The 27,278-nt window shown below is 47.5% G+C and overlaps 1 protein-coding gene across 1 annotated transcript in view; it reads left to right on the top strand.

Annotated features, from left to right (window-relative positions):
• Wdr93 (WD repeat domain 93) overlaps positions 1-23,578 on the top strand; it is a 44,446-nt gene extending 20,868 nt beyond the window's left edge. The window contains exons 8-18 of the mRNA XM_051206630.1: positions 930-965; positions 2,101-2,185; positions 4,908-5,079; positions 6,606-6,676; positions 7,158-7,244; positions 8,535-8,651; positions 9,530-9,743; positions 11,743-11,806; positions 12,898-13,054; positions 13,395-13,599; positions 23,320-23,578. Coding sequence (XP_051062587.1) covers positions 930-965; positions 2,101-2,185; positions 4,908-5,079; positions 6,606-6,676; positions 7,158-7,244; positions 8,535-8,651; positions 9,530-9,743; positions 11,743-11,806; positions 12,898-13,054; positions 13,395-13,599; positions 23,320-23,419 — 1,308 coding nt within the window. The 3' untranslated portion in view covers positions 23,420-23,578. The remainder of the gene's footprint in view (positions 1-929; positions 966-2,100; positions 2,186-4,907; positions 5,080-6,605; positions 6,677-7,157; positions 7,245-8,534; positions 8,652-9,529; positions 9,744-11,742; positions 11,807-12,897; positions 13,055-13,394; positions 13,600-23,319) is intronic.
• The last annotated feature ends 3,700 nt before the right edge of the window (positions 23,579-27,278 follow it).

The following is a 27,278-nucleotide window of genomic DNA, read 5'->3' on the forward strand; positions in this document are numbered from 1 at the left end:
CCATTCAGCACATTCACATATACAGCATTAGTTTTTAGATTGCTCTCCTGCCCACCTGCATCCAGACCAATCAGATGGAGATATTTTCTCAACTGAAGGTCTCCCTAATTGACAAACAAATGTAGACACCTAACCAGCATAGGCTGGCTACACAGCCTGTGCTGTGTGTTTGGTACTGCTCTGTCTAGGTGATCTTTCTACAGAGACAGAGGTAGACTCAAGCATGCATGCATGCGCGCGCGCGCGCGCACACACACACACACACACACACACACACACACACACACACACACACGGTAATTCAAAAGTGCACAGGCATTTTCAATTTTAAATATGAGATATGAGTCTGGCTTATTGTTTTTGTGTGAATTTCTCTGGATAGTTTTCTGTTCAGCTTCTGGTGTCAGGATATGTATGGTAGCCTTCCCTGTAAGGTAAGTTGTAATATCTTTTTTCCCTTCTTAGGTGAGAGTCATGAGGTCTTACTTAGCAAAAAGTTGTATTACGTTTTCAAACTCTATGCTATTCAGCCCATTATTTTTTTAATGTTTTGAGTCATTTTTGGTGATAATTCATTTTACTTAAGCATTCTGTTTTATAAAGATGTGTGCGTGTGAGTATGAAGCCAGATATAGTGCCCGCCTTTAATCCCAGCACTCAGGAGGTAGAGACAAGTGGATCTCTATGAGTTCCAAGCCAGCCTGATCTGTATAGTGAGTTCAAGTGCAGCCAGAGCTACATAGAGACCCTGCCTCTAAACGCGCATGCGCGCACAAACACACACACACACACACACACACACACACACACACACACACACCCCAAAGATATATGTGTGAATGCTTCCTTTGTGATATTTTTCTTATGTCTGTTTCTCTTTCGTGATCATAACATTACTTATTTATTTGTGTGTGTGTGTTTTTTTCCAGAGCTTGCGACCAAGTCTAAGCCCTTATGCAATCCAGGTAACCACCCTCTCACTGAGCCCTGTGCCACTGTTTTTAAAACCAACTTTTCACAGAGCTAGCTAGCTTGCTGCTATTTTATTGAATATTTTGTAGTGTGACACCTTTCAAATCTATTGAGATTTCTTTTATACCCAAAATATGGTTTGCATGGTTAAACACATTTGAAAAGAGGGTAAATTCTGCTTGTTTTGGTCAAATTATTCAAGTCCCCTGCATCCTTTGCTTTTCTTCTTGTACCCGTACTGTATTTTACTCACATTTCTGTGTGCTTGATCCTGTTGCCCTTTGGGAGAGGAGTCTCTAAGACTGGATTTGTTCTCTCACTTCTGTGAGGTTTTTGTTTGGGTATTTTGAAACCCTGTTATTAGATGTATAACATGGGAAGCCATGTTTTCTGATAAACTGACATTACTCATGTACTCTTTGGTCCTGTTAGTAGTTTTGGTTCTTATTGGAATCTAAGTCAAATGTTAGTATTAGTCATCTCAGCTTTCTTTCAATTATTTTGAGTTGATATATACCAGTTTTAATACTTATATTTTTAACATGTTTATTTATATTTAAACCAAAAATTGAAGTAGGCTCTCTCTCTCTCTCTCTCTGTGTGTGCACGCGTGTGTGCGTGCTTGTGTACGTGCGTACGTGCGTGCATGTATGTGATATAGCATCTCTCTGTGTAGCTAAAGCTCATTTTACAGTTTCCCTTTAGCTCAGGATAGCCTCAAACTCACAATCCTGCTGCCTCGCCCTTCCAAGTGTGGCTTAAATGGAGTTTCTTTTTGACATCATATAGTTTAAATGTATCATTTTATTGGGTATGTATTTCTTAATTTTATGCTTGGTGCACTATGCATATTCAGTAAATATTGGTGATAACACATGGATATAAGAGTGAATGAGTTCCACCTAGCAATAAGAACTGATGTATCTACCTTTTAAGAATAGTATTTAGACCATTTATATTTAATGTTATTGGAAAGTTTGAGTTTAAGTCTACCATCTTTCTATTCCATTTTCTACTTGTCCTATTTTTCTTCTTTTTCTTGACATCCTTAAGAAAGGTTATTTTTAATGATTCCATAAATCTCCTTTGTCGGCTTACTGGATGGGTCTTTCCCTTATTTTATTTTAGGACTTAAGCATTTGTTTTAAAACTGACATTAAGTTGAGTTCTCCAGTTTATATAATGAAGATTAAACCCCCTAAGCCCATAGCAGGTAAGAGGTAGCACTTGTTTCTTTTGCTGTTGATTTCCTGTTGTTTCCCTTACTAGCCCTATTCCACATTTCTGTTTTCCTGCTTATTAGCAATTATATCTAATTAAATGCATAATTCTAAAGAGGATTTTTAAAAAATCTGAGTCTCTAGGACTGAAAAACAAAAAGAAGTACAAATATTGCAAGAATTCAGTTAGTAGAATTAGTAGGTCAAAGAAAGACATCTTTTATGATTGCTAGGCAGAATTAATTCATTCCCATACTTCTGTGTAAGTCATCATCACTCTTTTGCTTAGTGTCTGCAACCAAGCATGGAAATCAGAAAGACAAATCTCCTTCATTCTAGAAGTTGAAGGTCTACCAATGGAGACTGGAAGGAAACTACAGTACAGTGTTTTAAGTACAGTAATTGGAAATATCTAGGACCATGAAAACAGAAAGGAATGTCTGACTCTGCCCAAGGATAAACAAAGACTTTATCGAAGGAAGGGATATTGGAGCCAGGTTTAGGTTAAGTAAGAGTTGACCAAGAAGATAAGAGCAGTTATCCATTATAAGCAGAGAATATAGAGCATCTTGATACTAACATGGTCTCAAAGATATACCAATAAAAATGTTACCTACACCCATGAACTACATAGCATTATTTGCAAGAGAAGCAGACTGGTTAAATAAAATCTAGTGTATCTATACAAAGGAATAACTTGCAGCCATTAAAAATCAGAAAGAAATACAAAGGGTCAAGAACAGCCAGTAACTTAAAAAAATAATGTTAGAGCTAGGTGTTGGTGGCGCACACCTTTAGTTCCAGCACTCAGGAGGCAGAGGCAGGCAGATCTCTGTGTGTTAGAGGTCAGCCTGGTCTACAGAGCAAGTTTTAGGACAGGCTTCAAAGCAATACAGAGAAACCCTGTCTTGAAAAACAACAACAACAACAATAATAATGTTAGTTGAAGCTGATGATGTGGCTCAGCAGTTATGACATGAGTTGTTCTCACAGAGGATCCAAGTTCAGTTCCTAGCACCTACATGCTAGTGCACAACCTTCTGACACTTTAATTCTAAGGGGACCCCAATACCTTCATCTAACCTCTGGCCTACCAGGGACAGGTACACAATGCACAGAAATACATGAAAACAAAACATACACATAAAATAAATAAATATAAAAGATTTAAATGCTTTATAAATAAAAAAGAGAGGAGTATTAGTGGGGGCTGGGGAACTGACTTATGGTTAAGGATACTTCCTGCTCTTGCAGGCTCAGTTCCTGGCATCCACATGGCAGCTCACAACTCCAGTTGGAAGGGATCTGAGACCTAATCTGGCCTCCTAGGACACAGGCTTACACATGCTGCACAGACATGCAGGCAAAATACCATACACAGAAAATGAAAACTAATTTAAAAATTTAAAAGAATATTAGTGTTAGGACTCTTTGTGCAAGAGATCCTGGGTTTTATTTCGAGCTCTAGAAAGTCCTATCTAGGAAGATTTGTTACGAGGACTGGAGAGACAGAGCAGAGGGTGAGAAACTTGCTGCTCTTACAGGTGATCCACGTTTGATTCCCATTACCTACATGGTGGCTACAACCATCAACAACTACAGGGTCCAGGGATTCAGCCCCTTCTTCTCACCTCTGTGGGCACCAAGAGTGCACGTAGTGCACAGACATGCAGGCTACACACACACACACACACACACACACACACACACACACACACACAAAGTGAATAAATATAATAAAAAATGTAAAGGTGTGTTGCAAAACTACAGTAATTAAGGAAAGATAAATCGACTGCGTGGTGGCACACCACCCTTAATCCCAGCACTAGGGAGGCAGGGGCAGGTGGATCTCTGTGAGTTCAAGGGCAGCCTGATCTACAGAGTGAGTTCCAGGACAGGCTCCACAGCTACAGAGAAACCAGTCTCAGAAAACAAACAAACAAACAAACAAAAACATTAACTGTATACAAGTGTGTCTATATATGGTTATGTGCATCTTTGAGTATGGTGTTGAACCCCCCCCCCCCCCCGGAACTGGAGTTACAGGCATTTGTAAGTTGCCTATCATGGATGTCCTCTACAAAAGCAGTATGCATTTTAACCTCTGAGCCATCTCTGTCTAGACCTAGGAAAGACTTTTTGTCACACACTCACACACACAGAATGGTGTGGTAGACTGGGAGTATACTTAATGGTAGAGTGTTTGCCTTTGTGCAAGAGATCCTGGGTTTTATTCCTAGCTCTAGAAAGCAGAGGAGGGTGGATTGGGAGGTTGCAAGGTTGCTAGGAAGAATGACAGGGAAGGTGAGCAACAGAGCAGAAGTCCTGTAAGAGAGGAAGTGGAAGCAACAGGGACTGCGTAGGAACAGGGGTCTTCAGCAATAGCAGGAAGTGATGGCCTTTGCCGGTCGGGGCCTTACTTTGTAGGACAGCAACACAGGCCTTAACACACCACAGGCATTCCCTTGACCCTTCTTTTGCAGAAACCTGACATGCTGGGTTGGGAGTGTGGAGAGGGAGAATAGCTGCCCTCTGCCCGGGCTCTCTGAGCCTGTGTGTTAAGGGAGAGGATGGCCAGGGCTGGATCCCTGGATCTCAGACCCTCAGACCCTGCGGAGCAAAAGTGGGTTTCTGAGGTGAGGCTTCTGAAGGAAGCAGGGGGAACCAGCACAGGGAAGTGGGATTTCACTGGATCCTGGGATCTCTTCAATCCAGGTACCACATTTAAAAGCCCCCTGGAGATTTTTTCAAAGGTAGAAGACTACTGTGGGCTAGGCTCCGGGCAGAATCACTTCATCAAGGATGCGCAATGGGATCAGCACATGGATCTCTTCTATGCCTCCTACAAGAAGTACCTGGAAGGGGAGTGGGAAGAGGAACCACTCAGGTGAGCCCGAGGGAGGAGGCTGCCAGGCTCTGTACTCGCTGGACCCAAGCAAGCATCCTGGATCAGTCCCCGTCTAAAACCTCTCTTGGGAGAATTCAGCAGATTGTTTTTAAATGTTTATTTTAATTGTACTTAATTAACTTAAATTTTGGAGTGGTATTTTGCCTACATGTATGTCTGTGTGCCATGCTCATGCAGTGCCCATGGTGGTCAGAAGAGGGCCTCCGGCCATCCCCTGCAACTAGAGTTACAGACAGTTGTAAGCAATCAAGTGGGTGCTAAGAATTAAACTGCTCCAGAAGCCAGTGCTCATAACCACCAAGCAATGTCTCCAGCTCCAGCAGGTTCTTGTAAAAATGCTCTGTGGGCTTGTTTAAGTGCAGCTAGATAGAGCAAAGGCTGGCAACTAGAATTTTAAAGAAGGAATATCTGTATGGCTCAGTTGAACTCTGTCTAATAAGCCCAAAGCCCAGGTTCAAAGCCCAGACAAGGGAAAAGAAGCAGGACCTATGGAGATGAGACAGAGTTTACTTTAGATTGATGTATGACATCTTTTCTGTTTCGTTCTGGTTTTCAAAAAGGAAAATGCACACAGAGAAAAGATAACAAAAAAGGAAATGTCAACACCTCTATAGAGGGACACTTCCCTCTATTTCTTCTTGCTACTTTACAGCATTGAATATAACCCAGGGCCTATGTGTGCCAGCCAGGCTCTCCGTGTCTTTCTAAATGTGATGTTATATAAATCTGTAGTTATTACAATATGTTAGCAGTGATGTGTGCTAACACCTCAGTCAGCAGGCAAGCCTCATAGCCCACGTCTGATGGTAAGAACTGAGCCAGTGTCTGAAGTAGCCATGGTTTAAGAACCATGCCTCCCGGCTCTGTTGGAACATTCTTGTTTTCACATGAAAAATGAGACCTGTCATCTTGCTATTAAGTAGGCCTTGGATGTCCTCACCTCAGGACATGGATTCTGAAGGCCCAGCCTTAACGGCAGGCAGCCCTTTATTGTGAACTGAGACCCTCGCCTGACTTGATGGTACCCACTTAGTTCTTACTGCCCAGCAAGATATTTAGGGACCACATTAACTAGCCACTGCGGGAATACCATGAGAATCTGCAAGCACTCCAAATAAGGGCCAGTTTATCAGTACACTTTGAGTTTTGTGACGCCCCCCCCCCCCGGTCAGAAAGCATTTATGAAATGTCACCCATGTCTGGCCTTTAAGGGATCTCCTCTGAGGATAGAAGTGACCTTCTGAAAGTGGGGGTGGGGCTCCTTTGGCTGGGGCTCTATCCTCTACCCTGCTGGCCTATGAGTGACCCACAACTTCTCCCCAATAGCACTGTCTTCATCTGTGTCAATGTCTTTGTGGCCCCTCAGCCCTAGCATGGGGCTATCATGGGGCTCTGGGAGGTTCACTATCAGAAACTAAGTCATTTCTGGTCTTAGTTACATATTGTGCCAGATCTCTTCTTGCCAAGGGGTCTACATGGCTCTGACCCCTGTCTGTCTTCCCCAGTACGGCCACATTCCACTTCTTTGCTAACCCCTCCATATTTCCAACACCAGTGGATATCAAGAGCTCTTCAGGTAAGCGAGAGTGGGACAGTGGTCATCTGGGCAAAGGGCCCTCCTGGAGATGTGCCACACGGCAGATCTTGCATGGTGGGAAGGAGTGAAGGTGGAAATCAGGCGGACAGCTGTAGTTTGGCGGTGTCTGTTTGGGTGTGTGTCCCTAAAATGGAAGCCACAGGACTTGAGGGAGGGGCTGCCCTAGAAGGACATGAGTGTACAGATCTGTCAAGCTGCTTCTGGTTATGAACTCCTCGTAACAATCAGACCAAACTCCGGCTTCTAAGATGTTGTCTTTCTAGAAGATGTAAGGACAGCTGTAGCCTACCCTAGGAGTAGCCTCCATGGAGGTGCTAGACTGTTCTCGCTGAGTTCACCTTTCTGCCGAGTGGACTGCACTAGAACAAATCATTGCAGACTTGACAGGCAGTACACTTGCCACACAAACCCTAGGCTGCCTTTTGTCTACTAATGCCCTTTCTTCTCTCCCCACCTCCAGGAGCTGCCTATATCCTTGGCATACACTGGACTGGAAGTCATAATTTATTCCTCTATTCCCTGAACAAAACTCTGAAGGATAAAACTGGTACTTTAGCTGCCAAGACTGAGACAGTGCCTTAGCTCGGGGCTCTGAGAACCTATGCTTCTCTGGCTGAGTGTGGCATGAGGGAACCAGAGCTGTGCAGGCAGAGATAGGTGCTTAGTGGGTGCCCAAGGTCTGTCCCTGACTCGTTTCTTGTCAGAGTCAATGCACAGGGCCCCACAGAATGCAGTGTGAAAGCAGAGTGGGCTTGGCTCCGGCGGCCAGTGCCTGCAGCCCAGTGTGTGTGTGTGAAAGGTGCACTTCAGGCCCGTTGCTTCACATCCATCTTTTTTCTTTGAAACTCTAGTAAGTCATTATACATCACTGTATGCTGAGTGTTGTAATTTTTAAAAAGTGGCTTGAGAGAGAAAGACACTATGCAACAGAGTTCAAGCTGAGGGTATTTTTGGTTTTTTGTTTGTTTGTTTGTTTGTTTGTTTTTTGGTTTTTTTTGTTGTTGTTTGTTTTTGTTTTTTTTTTTTAATTAAGGGGAAAGGATTGTAAAAAGGGGAAGGGGAGAGAGGAGACTAGCCTCCAGGGACAAGAACAGAGGGAGAGGGGAAAGAGAGGCAGAGAGAAAGAGAGAGAGAGAGATGGGAGGTGGGCAGGGTTCTTTTAAAAGGGAACATAGTGAATAGGCATGGGTGGAGCTCTTAGTGGCAGCGGCCAAGGGCACATCCTGTCAGAACTCCAAAGGCAGGCCAGTACAAATGCCTAAATAGTAACACTGAGTGTGTTGGCTGTAAATAGCAAAATCCAGAGGGTTTGATATTGGAAAGCCCGTTGAAGTTGCAACACAGGCAGGGATTGTTGCCGGACACATCCATGGACACAGCTTACGTGCAGTCCACTCAGGATGAGGTCTTGAGTGGCACTTTACTTCCACGCTGTGCTGTACAAGTCAGGTTAAGTATGCTTGCAGAAGGACTTGCTTCCTCTGCCCTCTCCCAGGCAGCCTGGCTTCTAACCCTACACACACACACACACACACACACACACACACACACACACACACACACGTCTACTGGTCTACTGACTGGCTTGTCTCTCAGTCTTACCTATGAAATGGTGTTCTACCTGTAACCAGTAACAAGCCTATCTAAGCCTAACCATGTCCTTCAAGTGCCCACAAATAGCCACCAAACATTAGCTGTGACTTATTTTAGTCTGGGAAAGGAGCACAGCACTGAGAGATGGGTGGAGATTCTAGACAAGGGGCTTCCGGTGCTCAGACACTGGGTTAGGCAGACCAGTCTGGGCCTGATTCCCCCGCAAATGATCTCTTCCATCTAGACTGTGAAAATGTATGGCCCTGTGCTGCGCCCATTACAGTGTCTCAGATCAGCAGCTCCTCCTACCTTGTCCTCGCCTGTGAGGATGGTGTGCTCATTCTGTGGAACCTGGCCCAAGGTGAGTTCCCATCTCACCCCTAGACTGAGCTTGGGAATTCCTTCCGTCAGTACGTTCACAGTCCTTTTGGGACAGCTGGGCCTGCTCTCCCCTTCTTCACTCCTGGAGCATAATATTGACCTTTTGCTTGTTTGCTTGTTTGTTTGTTTGTTTTTGTTTTGCCCATGTACTCATTGAGAGATTGCTCTGTGTCTGGTAGTGCGCCAGGTCCCAAGAGCACAGCTATCACTTTCCTTGTTACAGCGCAGGGAAAATGTGTCTCCCAGAACAGCCTGAGAGGTTCTGCAGCCTCGGCCCTTGCTCTCAAAGAAAGCAGGTCCTCTTCCATGCTGTTCTGCCCCCATGCCAATCAGCAGGAACTCTGCTGGTATTAGAGCTGAGGGATCTAGAAAGCCGTCAAAGCAAGACCAGCGGCGGTTCTGGGTGATGGTGGGGACCCAGGTTCCTGGTCCAGCTTTACAGACGCAGAAATGGTGACATCTGAAAGCATCCACCAGCCAGGCTTCATCAGGGACCGTGAATCAAAGTGATGCACAGCCCCTTAGTCAACAGCTCATTTTCATTTCAAGGGGACGATATTAGTAGACTTTTGTGGGCAATCAACCGTAGGTCAGCTGGGCTATAGATATCTCCATTCCATTGCTGTCTCTCCCCTTCCTCCTTAGCCTTGGTCCCTGTCCCCCAGCTCCTCTCTAGGCACAAGACCCTCGATGGTTCTTTTGCAGTGGGCATGGGCATTCTCCTTGCAGAGGCTGCACATTGCTTGACCTGGCCCTCACCCCACACATGTCCCTCACACGCTTCCTGGTCACAGAGCTGTGACCCGTGGCTGCGACCTCATCTTTTCTGATGCGTTAGAGTCATTTTTTTCTCCCCAGGATTCCTCTTTGGGGTCATTGCTCTGCCTGAGGGCTGCTTCTGCCAAAGCATTCACTTCCTAAGATTCTTCATGGTGCATGAAGGACGGAACATGTATCCTGAATTCTGGGTGAAGTCTGAAATGATGTGTGTGGTGCTGTGTACCAATGCTTCCCTCCACCTGGTGACAGCCAGTGGGACGAAAGGACCCACCAGCAAGGTGCTTGTTGAGAGGTCAGTGGCTTAGGGACAGGACAAGGTGGTAGATAGATGATGCTATTCTATAAGACTGACGGCCTCTGCCTAGAGTCCACTGCCATTGCCACCACCCTCCTGGCCTGGCACAGTGCCATGTGGGTAGGGCACAGTTCTCTAGAAAAACCGTCCTTTCCCTATGCTATAGGACCAGAGAGCCTCAGTTTCCCCCAAATAACTTTCACCAGTTTCCCCAGAGGTCTTTAAGAAACACAAAAATTTTAAATAAGGCCAGGCATGGTGGCACATACCTTTCATCTTAGTGCCCAGGAAGCAAAGGAGCTTGGGCTACATAGTAAGTCCCAGTGTCCCAGGGCTACATAGTAAGTCCCTGTCTCAAAAATGAGGTTTAAAATATTATATGTATGCAAGTGAATCCCTGCTCTCTCTCCCTCTCTCTGCTTGTGTGTGTGATGATGATGATGATGAGATAAACTTGCTGTGCCCAGAAGAAACCAATCACCTCCCGTTCCCTAAGGAATTGATCACATCCTCCTTTCTCCCTGAAGGTTGTTGCCTATCAACAGCCACACACCAAACATCCCCCAACATGACTGGCTGCAGAAAGCAGCCCTCCAGCGGCACCCCATGCCCGTAGTGAGCAGATCATGTCTCACTGGCCTTACCTAGCTTGCACCAGCTCTTGCCGGTCACTGGTGGCTCATCGGGGGCTAGGGCCTAGGCTAGCTTGTCTCCCACTCCTGGAAGCCAGCAGGCTGTTGACCAGGAAACAGTGGCTCCCCTCCTCCTGCTCTCTCCTCTGGCTGGCCAAGGCTTCCTCACATGCTGCCCTAAGCTTGCCCACGAGCAAGAGAGGGCAACAGCAAAGCGCAAACGCGCCTCACACTTCTGGACATTGTGACATCTGCTGAGATCTTACAGGAGAAGCACGTGCCCTGGCCACACCCAAATCCAAACAGTGGGAGGCTTTGTTGTTTTGTTGGTTTTTAAAACAGTACTTTTATCTAAGTGTATGAGTGCTCAGCTGCATGCATGTTAGTGTACCATGTACATGAGCTCCTGCAGAGGACAGAAAAGGGAGTGACCTTCTGTTATTAGCTAGCACGTTGGTGTAGAGAACCCAACCCAAGTCCTCTGGAAGAGCAAGTGCTTTTAACTGACCCATCTATAAAGTCCTGGTTTTTATGAGAGTTGCTGCTAAGTATTTGTTTTTCTTTTTTCAGTTTCCACATTTTTTTCCTATTTTTTGTTTTTTGTTTGTTTGCTTGCTTGCTTTTTAAGACAGGGTTTCTCTATGTAACAGTCCTGGCTGTCGTGCAAATCTCTGCCTCCCAAATGCTGGGATTAAAGGCATGCACCACACCTGGCCCATTTTCTTATTCTTATCATTCCTTTGATTTAAGAATTTACAACCTATACATGATTTTGCCTCTAAAAGTGCATTTGTTACGTTGTATATATTTAGGAAACTTATGACTGGAACCATATTCTATGAACCTCCAATTTGCTTTTTGTTTATTCTGTTTAATCTGACTTGCTTTATAACATTGACCATGAAAGCTATACATGTTGGTACATGTACCTCCAGTTCCGTTTCCATTGTGCTTTATGCTCTGCTACGTAAGCAGCCTCCTGCTGGTGAGTATCTACACTGTTCCTAGTCTTGTTTGTTCCTTTCTTTGTTTTGCTTCTATGAATGATCTCTTCAGATATCTATTGGTATACATCAATAGTTTCTCTTGGTGCTGGAGAGATGAGTCAGTGGTTAAGAGCACTGGTTGCTCTTCCAGAGGTCCATGAGTTCAATTCCCAGCAGCACATGGTAGTTCACAACCATGTGTAATAGGATCTGATGCCCTCTTCTGGTGTGTAGGCATGCATGCAGAGTACTCATATACAAAATAGAAATAAAATCCCAAAAGGAAAAGAAGAGTTTCTCTCGAATAAATACCTAGGAGAAGACAGTAAAAGTCTGAGACCTCTACAGAAGGAGAATGCCATTGTTTGTGCCCCATAGGCCCACGAAGCACCTGGAAGAAGCCATCTGTGCAGTGGCCCCAGTCCCAGCCTTGCCTGGCATGGTAGGTGCTCCGGTCCTTGGTCCTCTTCTGTGAGTGTTCCAGAAATGGTTGTTGACAGCCTACTGGGTCAGTAGACAGTGCTGGTCATTGGATTTGCTTTGGGGTATATGGATATGAAAGAGAAACTCCAGGGCGGGGTGGGGTAGTGCTGAGCAGTAGAGTAAATGTTAGCTGGCCCTGGATTCAATCCCAAGCAGCGAATAAACACTAACACACTAAAGAGGAAGTCCTCCCCCAGATGGAGCTCCCATTTCGTCAGGACACAAATCCCCAAACAGTTGCCCAGGAACACAAGAAAGACTGACATAATGTGTAATATAACTCAGCAGGGATCATCTAATGCAGAAGTTGCAGAGGGGAGGGTAGTGTGACAGGAGGGGACAGCAGGCTAGAGAAGTTGAGACAGTATCAAAAGGTACTACCAAAGTTCAGGTGTGTAAGTATGAGGAGGGAAGAGGGTAGGTGTGGGACAGAGGGGCCAGCCTTTGTGTGCTGGCAGAGGGTGCAGACACATTCCCTGTCCATGAGATCCGCTACACGGAGCGGTGGGAACAGGAACAGGGAACATCATCTTCTAAGCGGGTCTAGAACCCACGTGCTGGCCTGCCTCTGGGTGCAGCTGTAGGACAAAAGGGCATTATGGCTGGTCCTGCCACATTCTGCTGACTCCCTAATCCTTTCAGGGCCTGTGATTGAGACACACTTGGCAGAGAATGAGTCCATACAGGGCCCAAGGAGGCTCCCCGAATACATGAGTCTGGTAATGTCTGTACTGTGCCCAGCTGCAGTTAGTGATCACTGTCAAAGTTAATGTCCTGTTGGCTCCCAATAGTCCCCAGGAGATGAGTTTGTAAGAGACAGAGAGGGACCCAAGGGCATGCAGGAAGGGCCCTCAAAGCTTAGGGCCAACTGTGAGGGGATGAGGGCAGCGCCCTGGACTGGGAACCAGATTCTCCCTCGTGGCAATGAGTGTCTGACCTGGGACAGAGGCCAGGAGGTAAGAAGGGTCCTGGAACCGGGTCCCAAGGTGGCCTCCATCTTCCGCCTTTCTGTGAGAGTCAAGTCTGAGAGTTCTTTCTCTTTGTTTCCAGGTGCTAATCTTTTTCAGGAACCACTCAATGAGCCTCATGGATGTGGCCAAGGCTGAAATAACCTGTGCCTTTTCGGCCCCCGCATACCACCCACAGGAGATGCCCTGGAAGCCACTGTTCGTTGTGTCTCCACACCATCCATGCTTTCTGCTTCATGGTATGGAAGGGGATGTGAGGGCAGCTACCCAGCACTGGGGCCTGCCACACTCTTCCCTGAGTTTTCCTGACCTCTCACAAAAGCTGGGCCTCATTCCTCAGTCATCTCCCTAGTCCCCTCTGCCCCAGGCCAAAGGAGGCTGAGGCCTGGTTCCCACAATGGTCTTTGATAAAAAACGTTGGCAAGGTCTTTGTTCTGCATGATTAAGGAATTCCTCCCAACTTAAGCCAGGCAAGCCACCTCCACACACAGATAACAGTGTGAAGACCCACACCCTGAGGACCCTAACTAACCCCACAGAGAAAGCAATTACACTGAGCAGCCGTCTCCTTCCTCACAGTAATGCGTCCAGATGGTAACACCACACCTACCGACGATGCCAAGGACACCCCAGATTCTGTGTTCTGTTTTAATTTTGAGGAATATCCCCTCCTGAAAGATATCTCCAAAAATTGCACCATTTCTCAAAAGGACTTGGAATGTAACCAGGCCTTCTCCCAGGTGTTACCACTGGAGAAAAGATGCGAGCAGTTCCTACAGAAGAGGTAAGACCCCGCCCAGCTATGGGGCTGTGGCTGATGAGCCATCACTGAGTGTGGTTTGTGGTTAAGAGCCTTTCCATACTTAATTACTACTAAATGAAGGGTTTTTTTTCCATGTGAGCCAACCCATCCTACTCTGTGAGCTCTAGGCCAGAAAGAGACCCTGCTCTTCAAAAGAAGTGGCTGCTCTTCCAGAGGACCCAGGTTCTATTCCCATCACTTTTCTGGTAGCTCACAACCATCCTGGAACTGGAGTTCCAGAGATTTGACACCTTCTTCTAGCCTCCACTGGTCCCAAGCATGCACATAGTGCACAGAACATGCAGGCAGTGTAATGCAGGCAGTGTGATGCAGGCAGGCAGTGTGGTACAGGCAGTGTGACATAGGCAGGCAGTGTGACACAGGCAGTGTGATGCAGACAGGCAGTGTGATGCAGGCAGGCAGTGTGATGCAGGCAGGCAGTGTGATGCAGGCAGTGTGATGCAGGCAGGCAGTGTGGTACAGGCAGTGTGACACAGGCAGGCAGTGTGACACAGGCAGTGTGATGCAGGCAGTGTGATGCAGGCAGGCAGTGTGACACAGGCAGTGTGATGCAGGCAGTGTGATGCAGGCAGGCAGTGTGACACAGGCAGTGTGATGCAGGCAGGCAGTGTGGTACAGGCAGTGTGACACAGGCAGGCAGTGTGATGCAGGCAGTGCAGTGCCCGTCAAGTCCATCAGGCCATCTCCCCTTTCTTTATTTAGATCTCTCCCCCAGGAAGTACAATGACCGAGTTATAGAGGTAGTGGCTGACAGACCTGGGTTTGAATTCTGACTCTCCCAATTGTTAACCATAGGACCTGGCTGGTTAACTTTCAGAGCCTGTCTCCATGCTCACCTACCTGCCACTTGCCAGGTCATGGTGTGGACATTCTGATTAGGCCTGACTTCTGGGGCTTGCAGGTGAGACAGTGCATACAGAATGCCAGAAGGGCTGTGTCCTAGTCACTGTTCTGCTGTGAAGAGATACCAAGACCAGGGCAACTCTTATAAAGGGAAGCATTTAACAGGGGGTTTGCTTACAGTTTCAGAGGCTAAGTCCGTTATTATTATAGGGAAGAATTTGGTGGGAAGGTATGGTAAGAGAAGTAGCTGAGAGCTGTATCTTGATCTGAGAAGGGGGGGAGGGAGAGAGGGAGGAAGGGAGAAAAAGAGAGGGAGAGAGACAGAGATAGAGACAGAGAGAGAGAGGTTGGGCCCAGTGTGTGTTACACGTACTTTCCCAAAAGCCTGGTGCCTGGAGCTGAGTCAGCCCCAAAATACACAAAGACTCTATTAGTTATAAAGCTGTTGGCCAATGGCTAGAATGTCTTCTTGGCTAGCTCTGTCTTAAATATTAACCCATAATCACTAATATATTTATTTCTACATGGTCTTATTTTACCAAGATCACCAAACTCGAGTCCTCTCTTCCCAAGATCACATCTCGACTCTACTACATTTCCCAGAATCCTCCACCTATCCTAGTCCCACCTGTCTTGCCTTCCTATTGGCCAACAGTGCTTTATTCATTAACCAATAAGAGAAACATATTTACAGAATGACATCTCCCATCATCTCTTTTCTGTATAAAATAAAAAGAAGGGTTTTAACTTTAACATAGTAAAATGTATAACAAAACAGTTATCAAATAAGAACTATAGTTAACAATATTTAGTCCATTAACATTTAGCAAGATTTAAAGAAAATATGCCATCATTTATCCTATCTTTGTGAGTCTAAAGTCTTATATGGAACTTATCTTTAATCCTAACTAAGGAAAACTATAACCATAACAATCTGTCTTCAATCCATCAAAGACCACAGAAGGATAATATATAAACTCTAGAAATGACGGAGACAACTCTACCTGGACAGTCATCCAAAGTTCTTCTGTAAATAGGCACATCCATCTTCAGCCTACTGTGTCTGGCAGACTTCTCAGCAGAGCAGGAAAACTTAAACTGTCCACATGTATTGTCAGTTTGTCAGTCACTTTTCTCTGAGTCCTGCAGACTGTCTGGCAAACTCTTTCATGAAGCAGGAACTCTGTAGCACTGTCCATCTTGGTTCATCAGTCACTTTTCTGTGGGTCCTGAATGTTCAGTTTATACAGCATAAAGTCAAACAGTCCAGACAAGAGCAATATCTTGCCCAAATGACTAGTCATGCCATATTGGAAACAAACTCCATAACGAGTTTCTTCGATGTCCATCTTTCTTTCTGATGCAGGTGGTGTTGTCAGGAGCAGTTATGTCTCACTGTCAAGAGAAACCCTAAACCATTTTAAATGCCATATTCTGTAGGTCTTTGAAAGGTTTTAAGAATGCCTCTCCTTTTGAAATATATATATATATATATATATATATATATATATATATATATATATGTCCAACAAACCTAACTATAAGTTTTGACTATTATAGGTAACTACCTGTAATTTGTACTTAATTATTCATTACATTTTAAAATTTGGCTATATAAACACAATACTTAAACAAGAGGAGAAATATACATATCACAAAATTGACCTTAAATTTGTATCGATAAATGAAAATCCATTCCAAAACAAATTATTCATTTCTATACCATAATCCCTTTTTTACCTTTAAAAGAGATTGGTTGTGATCATCAACCATTTATAACCAACCCCATTTAAATAAAAACAAACATTTATAGACAATATTTGGGAATTTGGGCGTCATTCTTTCCAAACTGCTTCCTGCTGGTTGGGGGTGCTGTAATACCATGGGAATCCTAAGAAGCTGTAGAAATCCTGGCTGTAATCTGCAAGGCTGCTTTGTCCCAGCTGTTTTGAATGTTGGATCACCTGGGACACTGCTTCAGGGGTCTTGCTTGATCAAACCACATTAGCCTGGTTTTCATTTTCTGTGGAAACAAAAGTAGGAAGTCTTTTCCCCATATCCTGTCCTTAGACTTAAATGTGGTCACTGCCACTGCCAGCTGCTGGTATACATCACTGAATTGTTAGCGAGGCCTCTTAAAAGAGCCCTGCAGTTTTTTCTGCTTATGCTGAGTAAGGAAACCTCCCTTAAAGGAGCAATGGCTCTGCTGGTCTGTAGCAAAACAGATCCCAACCAAGAAAAATGCTGCTACCAAGAAGACTTGTTTGCAAATCCTACCCCCAGCTGGCACACTTCTTCCAACAAGGCCACACCTCCTAATCTTTCTAATCCCTTCAGAAGATGTCACTACCAGGTGACCAAGCATTCAAATAGATGAACCTGTGGGGGCCATTTTAAACCACCACAGGTTGTTTCCTCCGTAAATAGTAGTTATAATGTGCCAATCTGTTAAAACCAGAATGCCTCAGGTCTGGAGAGATGATTTCTGATGTTGAAAGCTCTTGTGGCTCTTGCAAAGGACTAAGGTTTGATTTCCAGCACCCACATGGTGGCTCACAACTGCCTGTAACCCCAGTTCCAGAGACTTTGACATAATCTTCTGCCCTCTGAGGGTACTACTGTATGTAGTGCACCCACAAATATGCTGGCAAAACACTCAAACATAACATAAATCTAAAAGAATTTTAAAAAATAGAGTGCCTGGGAAAATCCTGAATATGACCACTAGGTGGCAGCACAGCTCCCATGCCCTCTCACATAGAGCACCTTCTACACTTTCCTTCCAAGGTCCTTTTCTAGAAAAGAATAGAGGGCCTTTGCCTGAGAGGCTAGTTACCATCCCTGAGCTGCACTCCAGCCTCTTACCTGCATCGACCTTCCTACCATGTGCTGAGTGGCATAAGTGGCTCTCAGTATCTCCTGGAAGGAAGTAGGCCACTTGATCAAGAAAGAAACGTGGTCTCAGTTCTTGGAAGAGGGAGCTGTTTGTCAACACTGCCCGGGTCAGAGGTTTGGCAGTTGTGCTCAGGAGCTCTCTCATTCTGGACCCTGGGGACCTGCTCTTTAGATAAATTTAGGGGAAAGGCTCATGATGTCTGCATCGTATTTCCAAACGATCCAGGAAAGTATTTATAGAGACAAAGGGAAAAATGGTAAGAGATGGTGAAATCTGGGGAAATGTTCATAGAGTGCAAGGGAGCGACAGCTAAGGACGGTGAGTGCGGGTGAAGGGGCATTGTGCTCTTTGTACCCTTGTAACAGGTTTGGAAGTTTTCCAAAGGGAAAGACAGGAAGAGGTGAGGAACTATGATTGGTTTTGAGTCAGGAAGACCGGGAATGTGTATTTGAAGGAACATTGATTACCGTGGGACGGTGAGCATGTGTGTTGGTTTTCTTCACTTTCTCTATCTGTAACTTTTCTACAAAAATCCTCCATTGCTTTGGCAAACAGACTGAAAACAACAGGGAATGGAAGTCTCAAGTGTGAGAATAGGCTATGGCTGTGGGGAGGTGCTTGCCCAAGGCCGTGGCCTGGAGCTTTCTAGTGCTCCTGGAGTAGTTGGGTGCTCTGTGAATTAACTCCCAGTTTGATGAGCTTGCTTCCTTCCATCTCTGCCTCTTCTCAACCCATCTCCTTCCTTTATTTATTAGAAAGGGTGACATTTCCCACTTCACCCAAAGGTCAGTGGACACCCACCTGTGGGAGTAGACCCAGAGTCACAGCTGCAGTCTGAGTAACTCACTACCCTGGGGCCACAGACTGCCAAGTGATCTTGTCACCGACATCTGCTGAACCCAACTGTAGCCCAAGAATGTTACTTCTGAAATAGAACTACTGATTAATAACAGTCAATTCCCACTGTTGTGAGAATGAACTCAGAAGCCAGACATGGTGGCGCAGGCCTGGAACCTCGGCACTTGAGGAGCTGAAGCAGAAATGTGGGGACCTCAGGTCACACTGGGCTACTTAGGGAAGCCCACTGTAAAGACACAGAGAAGTGTGTGTGTGTGTGTGTGTGTGTGTGTGTGTGTGTGCGCGCGCGCGCGCATGCGCACATATGCATGCACGCACACAAAATTGTAGAACTTTAGAAAACATGAATGTGCAACCCCAAATTATCAGTACCACTGCTGATACCCCCTGGTCACTCCAAGTGACATTTTCGTCAAATTAAGATCGTGTTTCATGCTCACTCTCTTATCTGAGTTTATGTTGCTCCCGAATGTAACTTTGTGTGAGTGTGTGCATATATATGTATATTCATATAAGAACATGCATGCACACATGTGTGATGCCTACAGAAGCCAGCACCAGAGGTGTTACTCCGCCTTACTCTATAGGTACCGTTCACCCTGGGCGTTTCTGTTTGGTTGTTTTGGTTTTTCCGGGGGAGGGGGTTATTGTACTAATGTGTATCTGTGTGTGGGTGTGTACGAGTGATTTCAGGTGCCCTAGGAGACCAGAGGCGATGGGTCCCTTGGAGCTGGAGCAGTTGTGAGTGGACTGATGTGGGCGCTGGGAATGCTTGCTCTTAACCAGTGAGCCTTCTCTCCAGCACTGCTTGTTTGTTTGTTTGTTTGTTTGTTTGTTTGTTGAGGCTTTCACTGCCATGGTGACACAGCAAGCACTTTACAGATGGACCTCTCTCGATGGCCCCTAGTTTCCAGAGATAACTTTATTGTGCTGCCAACTTCCTGGCCCAGCAATAAGATTCCTGAGATGATTAACTTGTAAGTAGAAAAGGTTTACTTTGGCTTGCAGTTTTATAGATTTCAGTCCATGGCCATTGGACCTTATTGTGGTGAGGCAGCATGTTACAGTGGGGATCGTGGGGCAGGACAAGACTGTACTTACTCCATGACACTCCAGGCAAAGGAGGAGGAGAGGGCTGGGGTCCACAATCCCCTCTCAGGCACATCCCCAGTAACCTAACCTCCCACTCAGCCCACCACTTCCCAACAGCATCACACTGGGGACCAAGCCTACAGCACATGGGACTTTAGGGCCACTCGACATCCAAGCCACAGCATTTGTAAGTGTGGTTTCTGTGACTAACTTTCCATGGATGGATGTGGGTGACTTCCTTCCTGCCTCTGTGGTTGGTCTGCTTGGAGAAGGGGGAAGACCATACTTTCTGACCTAGTGTCCCTATTTTTGGAACCCTGAAACCATCCTGAACCCCAGCAGGAACGGAAGGGTCTCTTCATTCCTGCCTCCCTGCCTTTCAGCAAAGTTAGCTCCTGGGTTCCAGCCCAACCTCTCCCTGGAAAGGGCCCAGCAGCTGGCTGGAGTGCAGAGGCTGAATGCCCATGGCCCTTTTACAGAGAAAAGGGCTGCTGTCAGCAGAGTGGACCAACATGGCATCGTGGCCCATTGGGGCCTGGGCCTGACAGGAGTGAGAACTCTGAAGAGCCTCTGGGAGCTGGAGGGGACAATTTGCTTGGTGGCAGGCCAGCTCCCCACTTATCTGAGGGACAGACTTGCAGGAGCATTTACAGGGCTCTGAGTGCGGTATCTAAGTCACATACTTCGGGCAACCTGTTTTGCTTGCTCTGAGGCATAACATCCCGGGCTCCAGAGAGTAACCCCACAATGCTCACAGACATGCTGCATCCTGGAGCACATGCATGTTCATACCTTTATCCTGTCCCTAGCTGTCAGCTCATGTCTGCACACATGTGTGTGCATGTTCACACACACACACACACACACGAATACACACACAAAGGTACACATATGCACAAGTACATATATATGTACACATGAACACATACCCAGAGCTTTTGTCTCCTATTGCCTTTTCTGCTTATTCGTTATATCTGAAGTTAATTGTCATTCATTCCAAAACTAGATGAAGCAGGGGCTGGAGAGATGGCTCAGGGGTTAAGAGCATTATTGCTCTTCCAGAAGGCCCAAGTTTGGTTCCCAGTCCCCATATGGCAGCTCACAAATGCCTGTAACTCCAGTTCCAGGGTATCTGCTGCCGTCTTCTGGTCTCTGTGGCACCAGGCACACATGTGGTGTACATACATACATGCAGGCAGAACACTCATATAATAAATCATTAACAACCACAACTAGGTGAACCAGTGAGGGCCCACATGGTAATAGATTTAAAATCTCAGACTTGCAATAGTTTCTCCAGATCGCTTTCACAGAGCTGCAGAGGGACTTCTGCAAACAGCCTGCATGAACACAGCCTGCCACTGGGGCCTGAGATCACACAGATCATGCTGTCCTCCTGGCAGACCACTGTTCTTGGCAGTCAAGCTGAATTAGTTCCCTGTGATCTGGTCACCTCTTAGTAGCAGACTAGCTGGGTGCCAAGCTTTTAACACCTGAGCCTTTGGGGGATGCTTCAATCTAAACCACTTGCTGCCATGTCTTGCCCCAAACCAATGAGTTCTCTGCCACCATGAGGAGAGGCCCCCTGTGTGTGGGTGATGGAGAGGAAAGGATGTTCCTTCCTGGAGGGCCTTTGGGGTTCTCTTGCCAGGTAGCACCAGACTTGAATGAACAATCTGCTTCCCCCTTCTTCCTCATCACCAAATAGCGGCAGTGCCACTCTGGGCTGACCCAGCTGCTTCTACTTTGGATGACACTGTCTCCCATAGTTTCTGCCTTAGTTGTCCCTTGCTGCCTTCTCTGGGTCCCTGAAATCACCCCGACCCCTCTACATGATTCCTGACTCAGAAACATGGAAGCCTACTCATACTCCAGGCTGAGGGCTGCTCCTCAGCCTAGAGCCCCAGAGCACCTTCTTCCCCAAACTTGCTTCCTTGGACATCTTCCTTTCCATGTGGTGGCAGCTGCCTGGCTTCCCCTCTCTTCCTGGCACAGGCTTGTCCTTGACGGGAGATAATATCAGTATGTTCCTGTATGAGCAAACAAACAAGCAACTGTCTTCTTAGCTCCTGACCAGAGCCCAGTGGGCTCCTGGGAGAGCAGCCCGCACACCACAAGGTGCCTGCAAGCTCCTTGGCTAAGTGGCCTAGGCTTCCTGCAGGCCAGCTTCTCGGAGGTAAAAGTTTAGGGTTTGGTACAGGCACATCTGAGTCCCTATTCCCTCTCCTGTCCTTTCTCTTTCCCAGACTATAGAAACAGAGTTAGAAATCCATGGAGTGTAGTCTGCATGGCTTTAATCTGTTGTAAAACTTGCCCTGCAGCTTTTCAATTTTGCCTGTCAGTTTTAAGAGTTCCTTGTCACACACACACACACAAAGTTCTTTGTCAACCAGGAATGATGGCACATGTTTTTAGTGTCAGCACTCAGGGGACAGAGGCAGGTGAGGTTAACCAGTTTACACAGCAAGTGTCAGCCCAGACAGTGCTACATAGAAAGATCCTTTCTGGAAAAAAAATACAAATATATACATGCATACCATGTAAATTTTCCTCTTTTGTCTTTGGAGAAACCAAGTGTCATAGAGCCAGGTTTGTCTCCTGTCTCCTTTGGGGTTGGCCACTGACCTTAGAAAAGATTTTCCATAGCCAGCTGGTTCTGAAGTGTGGCTGTGGACCTGAGTCAGGAGGTGGAGTGTGGGAGGCCAACTCTGGCACCTAGGGGTGGTTACTATGGCTAATATTAGAGACCTTTAAAAACGGGATTTTATTCCAGGCAGAGGCAGACAGATCTCTGAGTTCAAGGCCAGCTGGTTTCTAGTGAGTTCCGGGGCAGCCAGGACTACACAGAGACCCTGTCTTGAAAGCAATAAAATTTAATTTAAAAAACAAAACAAAGGACAGTCTCTATCTGTCGCCAGGTACAGAGAGAAAGCCAACGAGGAGCGCTGAACATTCATTCGTTGTATATATCTTTTCAAAAACTATTCCTAGAGCAGTCATGGTGGCACAAACCTGAACCCCAGGACTCAGGAGGCAGAAGCAGGTGAATCTCTGAGTTCAAAGTCAGCCTGGTCTACATAGCTGTTCCAGGACAACCAAATGTATGTATTTGGTTTTTAAATTTTGTTTGTTTCTTAAGATTTTATTCTTATGTGTTCTGCTTGCATGTATGCCTGCAGGCCAGAAGAGGGCACCAGATCTCATTACAGATGGTTGTGAGCCACCATATGGTTTCTGGGCATTGAACTCAGGACCTCTGGAAGAGCAGAGGATGCTCTTAACCTCTGAGCCATCCCTCCAACCACAGTTTGTTTGTTTGTTTGTTTGTTTTGAGGGGTATGGGAACAAGGGCCTTGGGAATACTAGGCAGGTGCTCTGCTGCTGAGCCAAATCCCCAGGCCTTGATGTTTGTTTCCTATCAGCTCTCTTTAAAAAGAAAGCTTTGAAAGTTATGTGTATGTGTGTGTGTTCTTGTCTGTGTGCTGCATGCATACAAGTGTCTGTGGGTGGCCAGGTTCCCGGAACTGGCGCTGTAGGTGATTGTGAGCTTTTCTATGGTTCTGGGAGCCAGACCTGGGTCCTCTGTAAGAGCAGTAAACGCACATAACCTCTGAGCCATCTCTCCAGGCCCTGGATTCTCCTTTTTAAAAGCCGACCTCAGACATCAGATGTCTGTAGACGTGAGTCACAGTTTCTGCTTTAGAACTGGCTTCTGTCACTAAATGTTGCCCTGCTGTGTGTAGCAGGTGTGACCGCCTTCCTTTAGAAGGCGGAGCCATTCCCTTGGGTGTCTTGTTGGTACTCTCCTCCATGTGCTTGTGCCCTAGGGCGGCAGGCCTGCTGCTCCCGGAAAGGGCTTCCGGGTGCCTGCTGATGTCAGGCATGTGCCATCTTCCAAGAGTTTCCCACCTGCATGCTCAGGGACAGCCAGGGCACCAGGGGACCCGGTGGCTGGGGTGACAGCTCTCATTGTTGGTTGTTGTGGCCCTCAGTTTCCAAAAGCTGGCAAAGTCCCAGATGAAAGGGCGTGAGCAGTGGACACGGCTGCGGAAGTACTCCATTATTCTCCAGAAAGAAAACTGGAAGAAGTGATCACCCTGGGACTCTGAAGGAGTGTCCGCCTCAACAGCCACTCCCCAGGACACTGGAAGGCAGAAAGACAGCAACAGAGCCACACTCAACGCTTGGCACGTCCACGGAGCCAGTGGGGACCCTCAAGTACTAAATGCCCATGGAGGTTAGATATGTCACTCAAATAAACAGACTGGCAGCTGCTGTGTGCGACCCACCCTGACTCCAGCCGGGCCAGCTCTAGATCCCCCAAGTCTACTAAGGACACTAGCCTAGGAGAGCCACTTCCTGAAGTAAGACAGCCAGCCAGCCTGCCAGCCACCCTGCGGCCCCTTTTCTTCCCACACACTCACGAAGCAGTTCTTCACACAATCTCTTTGAAGGGCTGGTGTGTGGCACAGTGGGAAAGTGTGTATTTAGCATGGCCAATGCCCTGGCTTAGGTGCCCCAGAAGAAAGAAAATGAAGGAGGGCCAGAAGAGTGGAGGCGAGTGGTGGGATAACCTTAGGCCGCACAGACTTGGGAGGCAGCCTCATAGGCGGATCAGACCGCTAGAGGAGGCTGGGTATCCTGGGGAACTGCTGCTCAGGGAAGTGTCTGTTTCTCTGAGGACACCATGTGGTCATGTTGAGAACTGCAGAAGGCTACCTCCCAGCCTGGCCCTAGGCTAACTCAGGGGTCGGTCCCTTCTGGGTCTCGACCGACCTTGTAGATCTGTGCTGCTGCTTTGTGATACCCGCATCCACCTCCTCTCCTGGGCCACATGCTTTGCCCTGGCTGGCACTAACATCGACCATCCGAAAGTCCCCGGATAACACTGTGCTATCTCTCAATGGGAATGAGAACTCACCACACAACCCCAACCCCGCCCCCCACCCACGTCGACTGTCCCTCCCTCCCTCCTCTTCCTTCTTTTCTTTCCTCCTTCCTTCCCTTCCCTCCCTCTCCTGCCTATTCCTCTCTCTCTCCCCTCCCCCTCCCTCTCTCCTTCCCTCCCCATCCTTCCCCTCTCCATCCCTTCTCTCCTTTTCCCCTTCCCTCCCTCCTTACTCTTTCCCATCCCCCTTCTCCTTCCCTCCCTCCCTCTCTTCCTTGAGATGAAGCAGGAGCCTTGGAACTTCAGCCTTGACCTAGCACAGCTCCCCAGTGCTCAGAGCCCTTGACTTAGAGGGGAGTGCAGCCCCAGATTACACTGGTTGGAACAATCTCCAACAGCCTGATCAACCTTCCTACCAGCCAGATACCTAGCCCGAGTGAGTAACACTTCCGGAGCCCCAGGAACAGTGTGGAGGCAAAGTGAATTGTGAATTCCCCACATCTCCCTCAGTCCTAGCCCCTTTCAGCTAGGCTCTCAGCTGGAGTGAACACCATGACACACACAGTACCCAGGCACAAACAGCATCCGTGACACCCAGGGCACAAGAATAGCCCGGGGAGGGATGCACACAGAACACACAGCTCATGTCCCTTTCCTCAGGCTCTAGCAGAGTCCGAAGCCTGCCTCTGGCTGGCCCAATGTGGTCATATGAGGATGTAGGTGACACAGGTCTGTGGTGCATGTCTATCCCTGGAGGGACAATGGAGGTCTGTTCCCCCAAACTTCAAACTGTCAAGGGGGTGGGGAGAGCTAGGTGAGGAAAGGTGAATGAAAGGTGTCCTGGCAGTTATGACGACTCTGTCATGTCTGCCGGTGACACAGGCCCTCTTTATCCCTGTGTAGAAGGGAACAGGAAACCTGAAATTCCAAGCACTTAGGTGTGGCTTCCATAAAGAGAACCAGCAAGAAGGAGCCAGACCTGGCAAAGCCCCCTCCAGGCCATGAGGGCTCAAGGCATTAGCTAGGCTCCACTGTGCCATCCACTGAGGAGGAAGCCAGTGGTTCCAAGAGAGGCTTTTCCCGGGGGTTCACAGAGGCCCAGGGAACATGAAGAGGAGAGCAGGGCTCAGGTGATGCACACAGCACACTGGTACAGAACTTCAGTGTGGCCAGCACCAGAGGGAAGGTGTAGATAAAGCCATCAGGTCTGGCCCAGTGAACAAACCAAACTTTATGGTTAGATGAGGCTGACCCTCCGGTTCTCTGGTCTCACCCACGTAGATGGACTTTATTTCCCATGTGTGGCCAGAAAGCCCATGATCTCACCACACGCAGCTAGTCCGAGGGCCTCGTCAACCTCATTTCTCTTCTATCTGATGCTAAGCCATCCCTGCAGCCTGCTCAGGAACCATCCATCATCTGCTGATGAGGACACTGTCGGCCGCCACCCCCTTTCCTCTGCCCTGCCTTCAGATGGCAGCCCTCTTATGTCCTCAGATAACAATGGCTTAAATACTAATTTTTGTTCTTCCTGTGTAACCTGAGTGTTTGTCTGGCCTGGTACCAGCAGGGGCCAGAAGAGGGTGTCAGATTCTAGTTATAGACTGTGACTGAGGTGACAGTTGTGAGTTCCCATGTGGGTACTGGGAATCGAACCCAGGTTCTCTGAAAGAGCAGCCAGTGCTCTTAACCACTGAGCCATCTCTCCTGGCTTGACTATTAAACCATCAGCTTGACTGCTGCTCCTTAAAACACTGGCTTATCAGCACCCACTTAGTCCAGCTGTCCACAGTCCCGGCCAGGATGCCCTAGGAGTTTATGTTATGTGGCCCGTTTGTGCAGTGCTAGTGTGCCACTGGGTCTGTTGACCAGCTGTGTGGTTGTCCAGGCCCCCAGTAGCCTCATGGTAGGCAACAACGCATCTTGTTTCTTTGTGCTTCTGCCCCCTGATCCACACCGGACAGGCAGCAGCAGGCACCACACCCTTCTCACAGGGACTCTGCAGCTACAGGGACTTAACAAGGCATTGTCTGGGTCAATGGGCACTCAGTTGGACCAGCCACAGCTGTTCTGCAGTCGCTGGTCCTTCACTGGTCCTCTGCCACCCAGGTTCTACCAACCAAGTCAGATGAGGAAAGCACCTCCCCCACTGGAAGGAAGGCAGCTGGGGCCAGGGGGTTCAGAGTGGACAGCCCTGGCTCGGAGCCTGTGTGCTTGTGCTCCAGCCCAGCTTCTCAGTCTCGACCTCTCCAGACTCTGCAGAGGACTCAAGCAATTGAGATGCCGTCTAGCACCCAAGCAGGCCCTGGAGTCAATCCCAGTGCAGACAGCTGGCATCTGTAGGGTCTGTGATTGGGATACCTCTGAGGTTGGCTGAGAACCGGGGTGACAGGCTTGGGGGTGCCCTCCTGGGTCAGGGCTACTGCTGTCTTCACTTGGGAGTCTGCTCCAGGTGCTGATTGGGCCAGGAAGGGGGGATGGGACCTGGGAGCAGTGGGAGGCGACCCTTTTCTATCTGACAATCCTGTGTCCCAGCCACTATTAGCAGGGACCTGTTAATGAAAATTCACACCCAGGTGCTAATAAACAGTGGGCTGCTCCCAGGCCCCTCAGAGGAGAGGCCCTCTGCAGGGAAAGGGGCTGGCCAATGAGCTCCACTTAGCTGTGAAAAGACTTGCTAATAACTTTAATTCCCCATCCTAAAACACTGGGCCTTTACTTTGCAAATAGATTTTCCTCAGTGGGTTGGCTCCGGGACCAGGAAGACTCTTCCTGTCCTGAAGCAGTTAAGGTACTGGGAGGAGAGTGTCAAAGGGGGTTAGAAGTATTGGAAAAGGGAGGGGCCAGTGAAGGTGTGAGATCCCCCACCCCCTGGCAATCTCCTCTGGGTCACTCTCTCTGCAGCCAAACACCAGCTATTGTATGAACTGCTCAGGCCTGGACCCCAACGCTGCAGAATAGGACCCCCCCCTTCAGCATGACCTCCCCTCCTGGCCTGAGCCAGAGTTCTGGAAAAGATCCCCCAGGTGATTTGAAACAAACCCGAATGGATGATGGTGAATG

The sequence above is a fragment of the Phodopus roborovskii genome, unplaced genomic scaffold, assembly GCF_943737965.1.
Source record: "Phodopus roborovskii unplaced genomic scaffold, PHOROB, whole genome shotgun sequence".
NCBI lineage: Eukaryota > Metazoa > Chordata > Mammalia > Rodentia > Cricetidae > Phodopus > Phodopus roborovskii.